This window comes from Polypterus senegalus, chromosome 18, assembly GCF_016835505.1.
Source record: "Polypterus senegalus isolate Bchr_013 chromosome 18, ASM1683550v1, whole genome shotgun sequence".
NCBI classification, from domain to species: Eukaryota; Metazoa; Chordata; class Cladistia; order Polypteriformes; family Polypteridae; genus Polypterus; species Polypterus senegalus.
In genome coordinates, this window is record NC_053171.1 from 7,214,019 (window position 1) to 7,233,083 (window position 19,065).

The 19,065-nt window shown below is 39.6% G+C and overlaps 2 protein-coding genes across 5 annotated transcripts in view; one reads left to right on the forward strand and one right to left on the reverse strand.

The window, feature by feature from the left end:
• Positions 1-19,065, forward strand: part of LOC120518989 (neuronal PAS domain-containing protein 3) — a 716,144-nt gene that overhangs the window by 79,140 nt on the left and 617,939 nt on the right. The window lies entirely within an intron of this gene.
• On the reverse strand, positions 10,212-10,574 carry LOC120518593 (Sjoegren syndrome nuclear autoantigen 1 homolog). Its single transcript, XM_039741466.1, has one exon. It carries the CDS (start codon positions 10,572-10,574, stop codon positions 10,212-10,214), a length of 363 nt encoding a protein of 120 aa, XP_039597400.1.

A 19,065-nucleotide genomic window follows, 5' to 3' on the forward strand; every position in this document is an offset into this window, starting at 1 on the left:
GGCTCTGGAGTGTCCAGGCGCCCCCTGGCAGTGGCCACAGGCCCCAACAGGATTGCGCTTCCAAGCTCCAGTCCCATGGCCCCAATGCAAACAAGGGGGTGGGGGTGGTTGGGGCTGCACTCTCGTGTTTTGGGGGAGGTACTGCTGTTGACATATCTTCTTATCCAGTCCTCTCATCAGATGGGAGTCTTGACCGGGCGTATACTGTATATATATGTATATGTTTATATACACTTTGCATGTATTGACTGTATGTTTTTTTGACATGCCTGAATGTGATTGGGCTGCTATTAGTATGAAGCTTATGTTGAGCATGTGGGTCTTTGAACATGATTACTCAAAAACAGATCTACTATAAACAGTTGAATTGTGCAAAATCAATGTAGACCAACAATCATTTATTTCAGAGGGTTCAGGTAGATAATTGTCTTTTATCAGATTGGGTCTGAAAACACTGAAGCTCAGAACAGTCTCAACTAAATATGAACTAAAACTAAAAAAAAAATCTTAAAAGAAAAAAAAAAGCAAGAATTAAAGCAGGAGAGGCAACATATTGCTTCTGTTTTAATTTGTGATTTAGACCCTTAATTTTGAACACTTTTGCTGTCTTTGAAAGTGTTTCAATGAAAAAATGTGAATTATTTTGCATCTGCTGCCACAAAATGGTGAGTACCTCTTGACAAAAACCTGAGGACAATAACATTTCCCAACAAAACAAAAATTAGTATTGTTCAAACACCAGACTAAATGAACTACCTTGATATCAAATGTGTCCTTAACAGAATCACTCAGAGTAAATGAAAGTTGTCCCAGTTGTAACAATCTAGTAGCCTGTTGATTTTGAGCAAGCTCCCTTTTGTAGTGCGTTTTCTACAGAGATAACGGCATTTGCCTTACTGTGTTTGTTTTGTTTGTTTGTGTGTGTGTGGAGTTGGTGAAGGGCTGTGTGAGGGCGTATCTGCAAAAGAGAAAAATGTTAAATGTTTTTTACGCTGAAAAGAATAGAAGGTAAAAGAGACAATGTTATGGCTTTATCAGTTGCCCAAACACTGTAAATGAAGGGACACAATAAAAAAAGGTTAGATATTTTTTTCTGTCTGTCCTAACTATCCAACTAGTCTGTCAGTCTTTTTATCTAAAATGAAGGATGATTAGTCAAACAAGGACTTGTGTAAATGATGCAAAAAAAAAAATGCTATCAATAATTTTGTTGTCCACCACAAACATTAAACCAACTAGAAACACAGTTTTAGGAGCCTGGTCCAGCCTTCTGGGTATCTGCTAGTCAAATGATATTGGACTGAGGAGGAGGCGCTGAGTTTTTATACTTCCTGGTTGGAAGCAGCAGTGTGGAAATGATCCAATTCTTCATTCTGGTGGTGTTCCACCATTCTAGAGAGTAGAGGGAAACATGGACTGAGTGAACTGTTCCATCCCCTTACTATTACAGTGTAATCAAAAAAAGACCCCTGTAGGAGACACCCCATGCTTTCATATGTAACTTTGTATTAGCTTTGGGTTGGTGCTAAAATTTTGACATCATTATCAGTACCGCCTTTAGGAATCAGTATAGGTACTGAGGCAAATAACAGATAACTCCTTGCCTATTGCTCCTTTTTTCTCCATCTCATAGCAGCCTCTCTGCCTTAATGCTTCCCGCAAATCAATGCACGGAGAAAGTTGTTTGTCTCTTTAGGAATCTCCAGTGTGTTTATATTAATATACAGTATCTGTTCAAAGAACGTGGGTGAGGGGGTGTCCCTCTTGGTGGATCATGCTAAATTTAATTTGTATATTTCATCTAAGAGTGGTATCGCCAGTGTCAATGGCGCTGATTCAGGAGAGTGAGGGGTTTGAAAACCACCATTTTCTTCCAGTGCTGTCATTGATGAATTCTGGTACTGTACTGTTTTTAAAGCTGGTACTTTTTCAGTGTTGGTGTACTGCACAGTCCAACTATATAATATAAAAAATGTGTGTGTGTGTGTAATGCTTGTGGATGGTCAGCCAGTCAGCAAACGTTCCTCTCAGTTGCGAGAAACAGATCATGTATGTATTTATATGTGCATGTGTGCTTATACTATCTCTATCTATCTATCTATCTATATATATACATACATACATACATACATACATACATACATATATATATATATATATATATATATATATTTTTGTGTGTGTATATATATATATATATATATATACACACAAATATATATATATATATATATATATATATATATATATATATATATAGTGAGTGAATATACAATATTTATTGTACAGTCATTCTGTGGGATCTGGAGAATGCCCTTTTTAATTACAATAATTCCCCAAGGGCAAAAAAAATCGAAAAGGCAGTGATTACCAGTGGACTATGTTGTGAAGTAAGCTTCTGATTACAAAGCTCTTCTTTCCTTAGAAGCTGATCCAGGAATGAAAACCACTGTTTACATTCTTTAATTCAGATCAGGTTCCTCACACCATAATCCTTTTGCTTCATCTGTCTAAGCCAATTTTGCACCCCTCTGTATAGAGCGCCCTAAATGCCCACTTCTTTTAGTTTAATATCCAGTCTCTCATGTGGCCCCTTATCAAAAGCCACCTGAAAATAGAGATACATAATTTCATATGCACCTTTTGTGCTTTTGTGGCTTCCTCCTTGATATTCCATAAGAAATCGCCCTGCACAATTTTACTACTGAAAATAATAGCTTTTTGTCGGGATACCACATGCTGGACACATCTGAATTTACAGAATAAACTCATTATACAGTATATAATTTATCTCTGTGAATTCCGCTTTATAAAATTTAAAGCTGAAGTTCATGATATATTATGTTAAAAACTGGAGGCTAGAGACACGTATGAAACCTGGCAGTGAGGAGCACCATAGGTCTGTAAATTCCCTAAAGGCTGTTACATTTTTAAATTGTATTTGTTTGCTTTTTCTCTGCTCATTTTTCAAGTCTGGAAAGCGTCACTGTGGAAACCTGGGCTTTAAAAAATGGAAGTGCCAAAATTGTAGTTTCGATAAATTATAGAATGTCATTAGGATTTGTGTGGTTACAGGCCGCTCCCAGACTGGTCACCAAATCAGATGCGGTTGTGCGTCTGATTTTTTTTTTTTTTTGATGTGATGGGGTTAACCCTTTGTTTGCTAAGGCTTATCTTTTGGGAAGTTTCTTTCCCCAACACTCTCCCCCCCCCAACAGTTTTTGGCACTCTGCCTGCTTCACATGAACTCAGCTGTCACTTAACAATGAAGATATTAAAGCAAGCGGCTCAGACAGGAAGAGAAAGATGTGCATTGGGGGTGACAAACGCAGGGAAAGGAGAATGTTGAATTTCTTTTGATTCGGAAGACAATCCAGGCCGGCGAGCTGCATACTTGTGAGGGGCCTGGTTCTCTCCTTTTGACTGAGGTGCTGGCCTTTTATTGTTGCAATTTGGTGTTGACCAGAAATGGGGGAGTTAACTTCTTGTCTTTGTCTGAGCTTCTCTGTGGCATTGGCCTGTTGTATACCCCGAATTTATATCCAAGTGTCCCCAAAGGTGTCAATGTGTTTTTTACATAAATAAATAAATATGTCCTTGTTAAAGGAATCATCTCAACATGTGCTCTTTTTCTTGCATTGTCCTTTGCAAGGACCACTATAACTTGACAAACCTAGTGGCTTTTATTTTTAAAAGCCTTTTGCCTGCAGAAGAGGACAGCAGTGTTACCACTGGAGGAAGGTGCGATCAAAAGTGAGATTAGGAAGTCTCTCTTCAGTCCTCTGTGTAACATGGTGGGTTTTGGTGGGGTGGGGGGGAAATAAATGATTCATATCTTGTAGAAGGGGGAAGGAGGTTGGGCAGTGAAGTGGAGCCCAAATGAAATCTTTGTACTCCGCTTTTCCAGGATTGCTCAATGTAAACAGCACGTTAAAAATTGATGTTCATTTTCAAAATTAAAACTGAATGCATGACAATATCCATATGCGCTGGGAGACAATAACTTCCCCTTATTTATTTATGCTTTCATTGTGCAGCTGAAGAAGCCATCAGAGCTGCCCAGACAAATGTCTGATGGAACTTTTTAATAATGGTCAGCTCGAGAGTGCTATAAGCTGCATCTTTTTTTTTTTTTTTCCCCTCTTTCTTTCTTCATTGTACTTGAGAATCCTCACTCATTTTCTTTGCTCTGCCGGACTCGTTTCACCATATTAATCATGAATATTTTAACAATATCATAACTGAAATCTCAAAGCATTCATTATATTCAAGAGTACAAGTGTTTTACATTAATTTTTGTCTTGGCCCTCCTGTAAATTATTTTTCATGCTGCAAATGTCAATATGTTTTTTCTTGATAAACGGCATCATTAGCAATAACAAGAATGATCTAAGGCAAAATCTCTACTCCACCTGTAATCTGCGCTCTAAGCTAAGTGTGCATGTTTATTGAATCTGCCTACAACCAGCAGAGAGATGCCGCACTTAAACATATGTGTGTGTTCAAACCACTCTGGGGACTACATACTGGTGCCAGCTATTAGCTGTGGGCACTTAAAGTGGCATAGTAGATTTGTAAAACCCAAATACTGTGCCTCCACACTCTCTAAGTAATAAATCAGCATCAGACGCAACCAGGACAAAGGGCCAGGCCCACTCACATTACAGATGCCCCAATCAGTTTTTTTTAGAGCCAATACCAGGAATGCAGTGCTTGGCAAAATGGTTAAGGCTTGGGCTTCAATTCCTGAGGTTGTGGATTCAAAGCCTGGTACTGAAACTGTGTGATCGTGAGCAAGTCACTTCACTCCAATTGGAAAAACAGTAGAAATTAATTAATTGTATCTCAAATGTTTCAAGTTTCCTTAGATAAACGCCTCAGCCAAATAGTATGTAGTAATACAGTACCAATCCCTGATCAGTTATCACAATTGCCTGATTTTTCTTTTCCTTTAAAAATATGTTTACTGTAAGTTCCCATGTTAAGCATGTTTTATTGTGCTAACATGAAAGGTGCCAACTAACTTCTTAGGTTCTTTTCTTAATTGAGGAATTGAAGCAGCATCAAAACCAACTTTATACAGTACAATGGATACAAATCCCTTCTCTTTCTGCACACTTTACTGTATTGTATATTTAATTTTAAATGGATACATTTGCCATTTTTACACTCACTAACCTATAATGACAAAGTCACGTTTTCAGAAACATTTGCAAATTTATTCAAAATCATAACTTGATATATCTCATTCTTAGCAGTGTTCAATTTAATTGAGAACTTTATAGAAGAACCTTTGATAGGCATTCCAGCTTCGATTTTTCTTGTTAAGACTCTACAAGCTTTGCACACCATGATTTGGGCAGATAGTCCCATTCTTCTTGGAAAATCCTTTCAAGCTCCATTAGAATGGATGTTGAGCATCTGTAAACTGCCATCTTCAGGACTCTCCGCTGATATCCTATGGAGTTTAACCTTGGGTTTAACTGTGCCACTCAAGGACAGTTTGAGACTTGTCCTCAAGCCCCTCCAATCCTGCCTTGGCTGTATGCTTTGGTCATTGTTGTGCTGAGCTGAAAGTAAACTGTCACTCCAGTCTACAGTAGCTTGCACTCTGAGCAGGTTTTCTTCACAAACCTCTCCGTATTTGGCCGCATTCATCCTGCTATTAATTCTGACCAGTCTCCCTGTCCCTGCTTGCTGAGAAGCATCCCCATAGTATGATGCTGCCACCACTGTTCTTCACGGCAGGGATGGTATTAGGCAGGAATTATGTCTTGTCTTTACCTTTTGCTTAAACTGAAAAGGCTCTGTTCTTTTAATTTTCCTCATTACTCGTCCCCTGCAGTCTTGGAATCCGCCTAGTCTCTTTTCTCAGGACTTTTTCTAGCACTGCTTTGTCTTTTTTATAGCACAAAGAGCAAAACTGCACACAGAACTCCAGATGAGGCCCCACCAGTGCATTTTAAAGATTTAACAGGAACCTCCTTAGACTTGTATTCTGCACATCAAGGCACTATATAACCTCACATTCTGTTAGCCTTCATAAAGTCCTCTGAACACTGACTGGCAGTTGATAGTGACAAGTCCCCTATGACTCCTAAATCCTTCTCATATGGCGTTCTTTCAGTTTTCAGACCTCCCATTTTTGTTTCCTACATGTAATACTTCAAATTTACTGACACTGTTTCGTTCTCCACAAATGTGTCAAGCCTGTGTGCTGTCCAATTCCCTCTGTAAAGATTGAACAGATTCTCAATTATTTGCCAGTCCACCTCACTTTTATTTCCCATGTTCGTGTCATTCAGGGTATTTTTTACAATTAAACTGCACTTCAGAAGTGTTTTTTGTTCATTTATTAAAAAAAATATTGTAAGCTTATTGCTCAGTGACTGTCAGATATTTTTTTCACTATTTGATAATCATTAAAATAAACATTTCTTTTAGTAAGGAAAAAATGAACTCATAATACTTAAGTATCTGGCATATACATATGTCATTCGCTAAAACAAAATGAAATACATGACATAATTACAACCTATAAATTCTAATAAAATAATATTGATACCTGTACCTCTTCCACTTGCTGCAGCCTGCTGCTTCTGTTTCAGAGTAGTGCAGAAAGAACAGGTCTGTTTAAAATCAATTTTTCATTTGTTTTCTAGCCTTGCACTCTCTAGTAGCAAACTCGTGGTTGTACAGTGGTCAGCACTGCTACTGGATGGTCCCAGCGTCTTGTGTTCGAGTCTTCTCAGACCTCAGTGATTCTAAACTTGAGGTGTTTAGGCAGTTCACAGCCTGGGCAGAAGTTGGTTCACTTTACATTTAAATCGCCATGGCTGTGTGTTGTCAGATGGTGCCAATGTCAAAGAGAATCATGACGATCTAATGCCAGTCCAGACAGACCAGGCACCAGCTTCACATTGTCAGACTGACTTTTTTCTGACATGAAGCTGCATCTCAAAGGTCAACAACGAGAGAGCGATTGATTATAGAGGTGAATTCACGTTAATATTGAAGAAGTACAATTCTTATACCAAAAACGCTACCTTTGTCTTCTGAACTTGCTCTTCGCCAAAACTGCTCTGACTTGATTTCTTGTAGTTGCTTCCAATGCTAGTTACATGCAATGAAGATTCTTACAGTTGATGTTTTCAAGTCCAAATGAAAAATTGGGCATTGTAGCGTTTAGTCCCTAAAAGTCAAGTAGTGAAGCACAAATCTTTTTGTGAATCCTTCATGGCCGTTTGAGACATGAAATGGTCATTCTGGATGAGGCCTTTCTGTGCCATGGCTGTGCCGATGCGGGGCACACTATGTATGACACTGAGGAGCAGCATGCCCCTTTGGCTGTGCCCTCTTCACAGTGATCCTGGAGGACCTGCTGCTGGTACACAGGCCATCTACTTTGATGAATGAGGCGTCTTTCCAGTTAAAACGAAAATTCTGAGCGATGTGATAGCTTTATATTAATGCCTGTTTTATGGATTGGAGCGCCAGCTTGAGCAAGATGGATGCAGCAGATTGATCAAGTGGATGTGCAATGATTGCTCCTCCTCAGCACTGGGCTATGCTCAACTTAGGGGGTGCCTTCATGCCAACATTGCATTTCATGGAAAATAATGCACAGGAGATCTTGTTAATAAATGCAAGTGAACGACTGTAACTCCTGCTGTTGCACATCATAGGACTGGTTTTTAGATTTTTGAAAGAAACAAATTATGGATCTGTTTTTCATGGGTAAGGCATTAAGCAAGACAACCGAAGAACAGCAGGCAGTTCTGGTCCCATAGGAGTAGGAGGCTTCACAAAGCAAGAGACGGAGAAAGCCACAGGTCTGTGAAGGGAATCAGACTAGCTGGCTTGAATGGAAAGCCAGTGTAGAAAACTGGCCCAGTCCTTGGGGCAAAATCCAACTGTACTTAGTAAGAGGCATCGACTTTTCCCGGGAGTTCTGTAGTGCTGAGTATTTCATGATTATTCCAGGGTATAACCCAATGCCCACTTCAGTGTAACTGGCAGTAAGTGTACCCAGAGTGGGAGCCTTGGGGACTTGCTGTTCAGGCACCTTTTAAATTAGGTAGCTGGGAACTGGAGATCATGAGAGACACATGAATTGACCCCCGGATGTGCCATGAATAACGAAATGTGGAGTAGGAGATGAGCGGCTAAGAGAGAACAAAGTAAAGTAGGAATGAGGAGATTATGTTGGCTTTTCTGAGTGCAAAGATTCCAGTGCTCATCTTGAAAGGCCTGGAGAGGGCAGGCAGGTGATTAGAGTTGGATGCCATTTTAGCCCCCCTGTGAAATTGTCTTTTGTATTATGAAGTTTGGTATCCTGATGCACCTTGTTAATGGGGCACTTCTGATAACGTGCAGGATTAGGATATACACTGGAAACATATGTGAGGGAATTGTTTCAACTTGTTAAAAACATAAATAAATCTCATCTATATAAGTAAAACTGTAATACCCCCCTGTCTGCCTTATAGACTTTTTGGCTTCATTTGATGCTATTTATCCTTTTTTGCTCAATAAGGACCTCATGTCATCCTCCAGATCGCATATTGTCTGTTGGCCAATCATGCAAAAATGGCTGAAGTGATTTTCATTCTTCTTCTTCTTTCGGCTGCTCCCGTTAGGGGTCGCCACAGCGGATTATCTTTTTCCAAATCTTTCTGTCCTCTGCATTTTTTTGTGTTACACCCATCGCTTGCATGTCCTCTCTCATCACATCCATAAACCTTCTCTTAGGCCTTCCTCTTGCATATAAGTTGTTATCGATCCAACATAAAATATCATCATAAATCATAAAATAAAAATGGATATCTTTGGATACAGGCAGTAACTAAGCCTATCATGTAGTCCCTTTCTGTCTGTTATTTAGTGCATCTCATATCTAACTAGCCGTCCCCTGTGGCTCCGCTTGCCTGGAAGTGAAACAAGACAGTGACGAGGGCCCTGCCCGGCACCCTACTCCTGATGTCGCGCTTTCCTCTGTCCGTAGACTCCGTCTTGGATTAGTGGGAATATATTGCTCCTGCAAGTGAACTATGATTCTTAGTGTGATGAGGGAAGTCGCAAAATCAACCGGAATGTTCAAGCAAATGATAGAAAAACACCCGATCTAAATCCGTTAAGTAGTTCTCTCGTGAAAAGCAGACGGATAGATAGACGCTGGATTATATAATATATATATATATATATATATATATTTATTTTGTAATGCCTTATATAGTGTCTTGTTTATCTGAGATGTCTACAGTACTTTTTATCTGTTCATCTACAGTATGTTGTTTATAGTGCTTTTAATATTTGTCTATTATATTGTGCCTTTCATAAGTAAAGTGCTCTCTCTTATAAAGTGCCTTTCCTATCAGTCTGTATATCACTCTAACATTTTCATATCTATTATATGGTGACTTTCATATTCATGTATTTATTATAGATTGTCTTTCATATCTATTATATATTCCTTTTTCATATCTATCTATGTATCATGCAGTGCCTTTCATTCTCTTACGTAGTGCCCATCAGATCTGATCTAGTACATAATGTCTTTCATATCTGTCTAGTATATAGCACCCTCCAGATTTGTCTGTGTCTTTGGTGTCATGAGCCTGGTGTTGTACATCCCTGGTCATTTCATGGTGCTGATGTTTTTCCGGTATTGATTCTACTTAATGTTTTATGGATGTGGCAACAGTTTAATGTGATGGTGGCAGAGCTGGTCCATAAATAATTATCTGCAAAGTAAAATTAGAACTTTTTTATTATTATTATTATTTCTGCTAGATTTAAACAGTTTTGTTGCTTCAAGTCAGTCCTTAACTTAGGGGTTTATATGGAGGCCCACATTGAAGATGTCTTTTCTCCCTTGTCTTAAAGCCATGTGGTAATGGAATGACTGACATAAAGCAGTTGGCTTATCTTACAGAGTCCTCCATAATTGTGGTAAAGCTTGTGAAGACTGCACACAATCTTGATGGCACAAGGTCTTCATCAGTCTGGATATTTTGTCTGTGGTGCAGCTGAGTGCTTTACTGGATGGCATGTCAGCTTTCTAAAGCCCGCCCGAGTTGCACATGGTCTAATCTCAGGCACACTTTGAGCAATAAATGTGTCAGCTGTCTTTACTGGTCCTTGCCTCTCATCCTTGTTGGCAGGCTGTGTGCCGCCCAGTGATTGTAGGTGTTTCCCATTGCACCTGATGGCTATTCTCTGTGTAAAGTCATTTTGCTGTAGCCACGCTGATCTGCACTTTTCCTTAAGTTCCCAGCCTCTTTCTTCAGTACATTCAGCAGGGTCTGTGAGCTCTCCAGTATCTTCATATAGGCTGCTTCTGTCTCAGTGATTGTGCGGTTGAAGTCGTTACGGGCTGCCAGCTTACATGCCAGGCTCTCATTGACCACGCACAACTTTTCGGTCAGGAGGCGGATGTCATTCTGTAACTTCACCTTTTCTCTCTCCTGCTTCACAATCTGCATGTTGAGCTCATCGCGCTTGGAGCAGAGCTCCTCGAAGCATTTGACCAGCTCCGTGTTGTAGTTCTGCAGCGCTGCTCCCTGCTGTGCCATGGTACCATAGGGGAGAGGGACGAGAGTGCCAGTCCTGTTGTCGTGCCTTCAACAGCCCTCCATTATGATTCACAGATGACCACTGGAGTGGTGGATCCTGAAAGATCTAGGGTTTGAGCAAGGGGATGGGATGGGGGACAGCAACAGGACAAAGGAACTCAGTTTAACAAGAACTTGCAAAGATGGCCGGCACTTAGTCAAGCTAGTCTGGTCACTCTGTTTGACATACAGGCAGCTTTTAATCTCATTTAATCTAAATCTGTATTCTGTACATGTGTATGGGGAAGTATTCTGGACATTAAAAAAAAATAATTTAATTTGTCAATAAAGAATAACAACGCGACGTGAGCATGATTAAGTGTTTTTGTTGTGTATTTCTTTAATTATTTCCTTCATTTATTTCAGTGACACTGCATGCATATGAAACATGCCTATCATTAAAAACTGTCCTTTTCACCCATCACAGTTGAGAGGGTGGGCGCTGGCAAGTACTGGGTTTTGATTGGTGAGTTGTCTGGAAAGTGGATAAATATTTTCACCAATTGAGTGCCACCTTTACAGCCAACAACTTAGACGCAGACTCCTGATAATGAAATTGGGGTCACTTGTACTGAAGTGGCCACTTCACTCATATCTACCACAGAAGTGGATGGTGGTATAGAGAAATTGGGCGATGAACTGCAGAATCCACAAAGCAAGCTGAACACATGTTTAAAATTGTTATCATATGTGTCTGTCACAGATATGAATGCAAGAAAATGTGGACAGGAATTTCTCTGTGGAGAGAATGGCACAGATTTTAGTCCTTCATTAAGCTCCAAATTCATCAGTAGGATAATGAAAGGGCAGAACAACCTGTTTTTTTTTTTTCTTAGGAGACCACACTCCTTTAATGCATGTAGTGACATCATTTACATCCTCTGCAATTCTGTGATGGCCAGATTGGTGTGCTGGGCCAGTAGCATCACTTCAAGAGAGGCCCACCAGATCTACAAACTAATTACAAAGGCAGGCTCAGTTCTGGGATGCACTCTGGACCCCTGGATTAGAAAATGAAGACAAAAATGATGCCCATCCTCTCTGTGTAAGACTAACACTGAGGACATTCATCTAATAAATTATTTAACAGAATTTTGTCAAGAAACGCTTCTGAGGGCCTTTGTGTCTACCCGTATGCCATTATAGTGTCTCACTGTGACTGCTGTCTTATCTGTAGCCAAGTCAGAAGTTTTCTTTTTTTGTAATTCTTAAGTCTATTTAAAAGGATGGTTGTTTTGTTATAATAGACAGATAGCTAGCTAGGGGAGTATGTAATAAATAGATATGAGGCACTATACAATAAAGAGAAATGGGTATGAAAAGTGCTATGTAATAGATAGCTAGGCAGATATGAAAGTACATTCTGTCGGTCTCTCTATCTCTCTCTTTTATCAATCATACTAGACAGTAGTGCATAAACATTAGTAGGAACAGTCTATATTAAATGGCAAGGGACCTTGACCTCATTCTGTTTCTTGTCTTAATTTAATTTTGTCAAAAATATTTTTGCAAGAAGCCTAAAGTAAAATAATAATAAAAATAAAATAGAAACGTATATGACAACACAGTAAGTATAATTAATATTTTCTTAGTATAAAACTTTGTAACAATCTGTGAGAGACAATATCTGAAGAAGATATTTAGGAAAAATTTTCTATTTTTTTACCTCATGAAATGTTTCTATAAAATTTCATTACAGACAACATTTCTTGCAAATATTCTGTCTGAGTTTGGCAACAGTTTTCCTTGATCAGGACCATCTACAAACTTGACAACAACATCTGGAAAACTTCTGACTCTTGATAATGCAATATATAACTGACCATGGCTGAATACTGGCTCTGGCAAGTAAATGCCAACTTTTTCTAAGGTTTGTTCTTCTGAGTCTTTCTCTTTTACCGTTTTTCTGACGGTCATTTTCTTTTTCTTCAATCGATCTATTTGCTTGTATTTTTCTTTGTCTTTCAGCCTTTTGTTGATGTTTACTTGTTCAGCTGACTGTTCTTCCAGGAGATGTTGCTTATATAGGATTTGATTGTTCGTGTCTTTTGTCCTACTTGACGTGTCCTTGTGTGTGTGCATACTCTGTGCCGTGCGCATGGGAGGGGCACGGTGCGGCCCGCACATGCGCACTTCACCAGAAGACACACACACGGACACCTGGATGAACACAGGGGTTTTATTAAAGAGGATAGTGACTTTCTATCAATCCATCCACCTACCTGCACTCTATGGCCAAAAGTATGTGGACTTCCTCCAAATGCTTGAGTTCAGGTGTTTTATTGTTATCAACAGGTACATAAAATCCAGCACATAGCCATGCAATCTACATTGGTAAACATTGGGATGTACTATAGAGTTCATGATTTTTAAACATGGCATTGTCATAGGATATCACCTTTGCCACATGTCAGTTCATGATATTTCAGTTCAGCTAGATCGCCCCGGTTTACTGTAAGTGCTACTGTTGTGAAGTGGAAACGCTGAGGAGCAACAACAACTCAGCCACAAAGTGGCTGAAGCACGGAAAAATTTAACTTGCTAGCAACAGAGTTCCATTTTGTCTCCTAAAGCAAGATCAGCTCAGGAACTGTGTCTTGGGGTCTTCATAAAATGAATTTCCATGGCCAGGGTTAAAAATCACTATACACAATGACAGAAATTTTCTGGAGCGGTGTAAAGCACACAGTCATTGGACCATTGCACATGCATTCTCTGGAGTAATGTATCATGCTTCAGTAACTGGTAGTTTGATGGACAAAGCTGATACCTGCTGTAAAGTATGATAGATGAGGGACAATGGAAAAGTTTGGGCTAGATCCCTTGGTTCCAGGTGAATGGTACTGTTAATATTACAGTAGACATTCTAGACAACCTAGTGTTAACAGTTCGTTGAAAGACCTTTTGTGTTCCAGCATGACTGTGCCCTTGTCTACAAAGTTAGGTCCATAAAGACATGGAGTTACTTGAGTGGCTAGCACAGAGCCCAGAGCCTACTGAACACTTTTTGAGGTGACTTGGAATGTCATGTGTGAGCCAGGTCTTCTTGTTCAACATTAATACCGGACATAAATGCTTATTTTGGCTTAATAGGCATGGATTCTCACAAACATTCTCTAGTGTCTTTTCGACAGAAGAGTGGAGGCTGTTATGGTTGCAAAGGAGGTGCCAGTTCCGTATTAATGCTCATGGTTTTGTAATGCAATGCCCAATGAGATGATATAGGTGTGATGGTCTGTCTGTCTTATTTATTTATTTGCATATTTATTTAATTTTTTTTCCAAAATATTCCTCCATACGCATGAAGCTCTGTTAATTCTCAGCTACCCCTTGTATGGCTTCCTTACGCTGGTTGTAACAGTCTAATCAGCTACCTATGAGTGGCTTTGTCAAGGCTTTTTAAGCACAGGGTGCTCATATGGAAGTTAGCTAAGCTGGATGAGTTCAAGAACCATTAGATGTGAGGAAGAATGGCTAACTAGCAACCTTGTGCTATAAATGGTAGGCCTCTTTTACTTTAAAAACATCCAGTGTTAAACATCCCAGGTTTGTAAAATTGATTTTTGGTGGGGGAAGGTTTCAGTAAAATTAAAAGCATAGCTATTTATTTAAAAGCAACTCACTGCATTGATTTCAGTGGAAGGGTGTGAAACCCAATACACAAGGTGGGGGTTATGCTTTTTGAAAAAAATAAATAAATAAAAATAAATCAGTGATTATTTTTTTCTTTTCTTCAACAACAGAAAAAATTGGGTGTGAACATCAGTAGGCTTTGTGCCCGATGAACCAAATTACACAAACTATTTGATAACATATTAGTAATTATTTACCACTCTGATCCTAATCTTTCTGATCATAAAATAGGTCATTATGATAGCAATTGATGTGAAGAATTAATAATTGTAGAATTATGGTATTTGAGGGTTCCTCTCGAGTGCCTTTCTCTTGCATGATTTGTCTCAAAAACTAATCAGCACATCGCCATCTCATAACAGGCTTAAGTTTCAAGTTTGGTATTTTTCCGTCCAGCCGATTTAGCTCTACACCGTCTACTGACACACACACGTGCACACACACACACACACACACAATAGCCTAATTGAGATATTGATGTTTTCGGTATTGGGCACCCTAAAATGTTGAGATCCGTTGAAAACTGGAGATCAAAATATTTGACAAATCGAAGGGTTTCGCTCCTTCCCCATAGACGATAGGCACAAAGAAAAAATGGTATGGAAATTCTGTGAGATTATGAATCACATTTGGTAACGAGAGGGGGAGAATGCTGATTTTCAGAAGACATCAGGAAAGTTCAGGAAACTTTTGATGTTTACATTTTATTGTGTAGCACACATACACAGGTGTCTCCAGCTCCATGAGTTTTAGGCCGGAACAGCTAGGTGTTACTGTTAATTTATACTTTGATTCCAGTTCAGGGTTGTGGGGAACCAAAGCCTTTTCTGGAAGTACTGGTCCGATATGCCCTAGCTTAGCACTGAGCCAGTAGCTCCTGCTAGTGTTCTTTGGCTTCCCTTTCAGTATGCTTTGAATTTTGCCACTTTGAATGTCATTTAACTTTTAATTTATTTTTGTTTTGGTGTTTGGTGTTTGAGAGGAGTCAGATGAGGTGTTCTGGGCACGTCCAACCTGGAGGAGCCACTGGGGAAGACCCAGGACACGCTGGAGGGACTATGTCTCCCGGCTGGCCTGGGAATGCCTTGGGATTCTCCCAGAAAAACTGGAAGAAGTGGCTGGGGAGAGGAAAGTCTGGGCCTCTCTGCTTAAGCTGCTTCCCCCGCGACCCGACCCGACCCCGGATAAGCGGAAGAGGATGGATGGATGGATGGAGGGATGTTTGGCTCTATTATTTAGTTTTCACTTTCAGTTACAAATTCTACTTTTTGCTGTTACTTGGTTGCCTTTTACGAAGCACTATTTGAAAATTTTGCGTCATGATTCTTTATATTTTTTCAAAACTTTGATTAGTATGGTTTTTGACTGTTTATTTTAAAAAAAGTACAATATATGTATTTAAAAGAAACAATACCATTTAGGACTAGTTTTTTTTTTCCTCTAGCTCTCCTCTCTCACTTTTGAGTATGTGTGCTGGAATCCATATTTTGAGTTTTAGAGCAGGACTACTTTGAATTCTGTGGACTAATTTGGGTCTGTCTTTTGAGGTTTTGTGAGCAGAATATAAGAAGAGTGGGAGGCTTTTAATTGTGTGTGCCCTATAATAAACCAGGGTTTCATTCAAGAGCAGTTACTTCAACACACTTTGACTCTTTTTTGATGTGATAATGAGACAATAAGTTTCAGAAATGGGATTAATGGATGATTACAAGGTGCCAGTCCATTGTAGATGGCACACACACGGGGCCAATTTAGAGTTTCTAATTAACCCAGTTAGGGATTCAGGAGGAAACCCATGGGGACACTGGGAGAACGTGCAGACTGAACACCGACAAGACTTAGATTGGAAGGTTGGATTCTGGGTTCATGCTGCTCAGTGTTAATCCACTGCTTATTGTAATAGTTAATTTTTAAGCATTGTTACTATTTTTATTTATATTGGACTCAGTTTGGGTTTATTAGCAAAGGCTGGAGAAGCTTGTTGTCATGTTTAGGTAATTTGAAATAAACTGGTTAGGCACATGAGCTCTGTATAAAGTATGAATATGGGTCCACCTTATGATGGACTGGCACCCAGTGCAGAGCCTTGAACCACATGCTGCTGGGACAGGCTGCGACTCTTCATGACCCTGATATAGATGAAGCAGGTTTACAGTACATTTCATTACTTTTGTCGTCATTCTGGGTGTTGGGGTACACTCCTTTACAGAAATTGTATCAGACACTTAAGAGGTGTACACTTCGGACTGATGTTCCATCCCACATGCATTTTACTGATCTTACACATACAAGCTTACACTATTATTATTAATTTCTTAATGAAAAAGGAGCCGAGTAAGAGAGTTAGAGCTGCAGCATCGGCCTGGCTCTGTCTTCAAAGTCCTTGGACTGCCATTATATAAATGGTGAGACGTCTGTGCTTGTGTGCGTACAGAACAGCCAATTGAGTAAATTACATTGAATATAATGAAAGAAACATACCTGAATAAAATGACAAGCAAATGAGCAGTTAACAAGGTCGGCTCAAATAAAAAGAATTACAGTGAGCGCAATCTTAACAGAGAAAAATGTATGAAATATGCAATTCACTTCATATAATTGTCTTTCCACTCAGGAATGAAATATGGACTCCCCCCCCCCTTTTAGGTTTTGAGTCTGATAACAAACGTACTGCTTCCTTGAAAGTGAAAGCACACTGAGAGCTAAAATTCTTAATCTGGCCTTTTGAAATCTTGGCATCTACCAAGTGCAGAGTGTAGGGAGACATACAGCACTTTGAAAGTTAGCAGCCCCTGTTGTATTGGGCTGCTCACCTGCTATGATTAGCATAGCAGTTATCTGGTGCTTGTGAATCCCCAGAATAGCCATATGTAATTCCAGGGTAATCCTGATTGACACCTCACAACCCAGCATGCCCCACCTCTCAGTCTAGATGGACTGGTAGGAAGACTTCTAGAATTGGCTTTAACAAGGATGGGTGGGTAGACAGACAGACTTACAGAGAGATAGAAGGTGGCACTGTGTGTTCAAGAGATGAGATATGTAAGACACAATGTAATATATAGATAGATGAAAGACACCATAAGATAGATACACAGTAAATATAGGAAGGCACTATATGAAATATACACTATTAAAACACCTTAGTTTTTCTTCCCATTTAATCAGTTGAAATGCAACAAATGACCTAAAATGGCGAAAAGGTAAGCAGTAAACTGCAAGAGACTTAAATTTCAAGTTTAGGTTAGCATAAACTGAAAAAAAGAAGTTTCAAAATATTACAAATCAGTCTTCTTCAAGGAACAACTAATAGGTCACAACCTACAAATGTTCTGCTTAAATTAAGGTAAATGTAGCCTTGCAAGTAGAAGCAAAAAATTTGCACAGGTGTTTCAACTTCTGTTGATTACTTATAAACCTTCTGTGTTTCCTAAAGCAGAACTGGAACAGACTGCGTTACAAAAGCCTCTGAAGTACAACTTGTGGGATATTACGCTGTAAAAAGTAGTAAATTCCATTGATAATGGAAAGAAAACGGCATAACAAATGAAATGAGGGAGAGCATTATTACCCTTAGAAGTGTTGCCCTTCCATTTATAGAAATTATGGGGGTAAATCGAAGTGTCAGTGAGTCCAGTGGTGTCGTACTCAATCCAAAGGAAATTGGAAACTGGAAGAAACTCTGATAGGAAGAGATCTGGCCGAGCCAAAGTCACATGCCAATCAGAAGACAAGTTTCACAGCATCTTAGATAGATAGATAGATACTTTATTAATCCCAAGGGGAAATTCACATAATCCAGCAGCAGTATACTGATACAAAGAAACAATATTAAATTAAAATGATACAAAGAAACAATATTAAATTAAATAGTAATAAAAAAGAAAAAAATTAAAATAAAATTAATGTTAGCATTTACTCCCCCGGGTGGAATTGAAGAGTCGCATAGTGTGGTGGAGGAACGATCTCCTCAGTCTGTCAGTGGAGCAGGACAGTGACAAAAGTCTGTCACTGAAGCTACTCCTCTGCCTGGAGATGACACTGTTAAGTGGATGCAGTGGATTATTCATGATTGACAGGAGTTTGCTTAGTGCCCGTCGCTCTGCCACAGATGTTAAACTGTCCAACTTTAATCCTACAATAGAGCCTGCCTTCTTAACAAGTTTGTCCTGGTGTGAGGCGTCTTTCATCTTTATGCTGCCACCCCAGCACACCACCGCGTAGAAGAGGGCACTCGCCACAACCGTCTGGTAGAACATCTGCAGCATCTTACTGCAGATGTTGAAGGATGCCAACCTTCTCAGCTTCAAGTACAGCTTAACAGTGCAGGATGACAAAAAGCAAGTTTCAGTTTGTACTGTGAAGAACAGACTTTGTGCTGCAGGTTTGACAGGACGAGTGGCAGGAAGAAAGTCATTCCTTAAAGGACACAATAGAGCCTTGAAAATACCGGCTGTGGACTACTGCAGACTGGAAGAAAGTCTTATAGACCGATGAATCCAAATTTGAAATCTTCAGTTCATCACGCAGGGTGTTTATACGCTGTTGAGTTGGTGAAAGGATGGTTCCTCAGTGTGTGACACCAACTGTCAAACATGGAGGAAGAAGTCTGATGGCCTGAGGTTGTTTTGCTGTTGGTAACTTGCACAGAGTGACTGGCATTCTGAATCAAAAGGGTTACCACGGCATTGTGCAGCACCACGCAATTCCTTCTGGTCTGCATCTAGTATGTCGGAGGTTCATCCTACAGCAAGACAAATGACCCAAAACATACCTCTAGGCTATGTCAGAACTTCATTAAAAGAAAAGAACAAGAAGG

Bases quoted from the DNA above. Each gene is read 5' to 3' on its own strand.
- LOC120518593 (XM_039741466.1), bottom strand. From the start codon at position 10,574: ATGGCACAGCAGGGAGCAGCGCTGCAGAACTACAACACGGAGCTGGTC.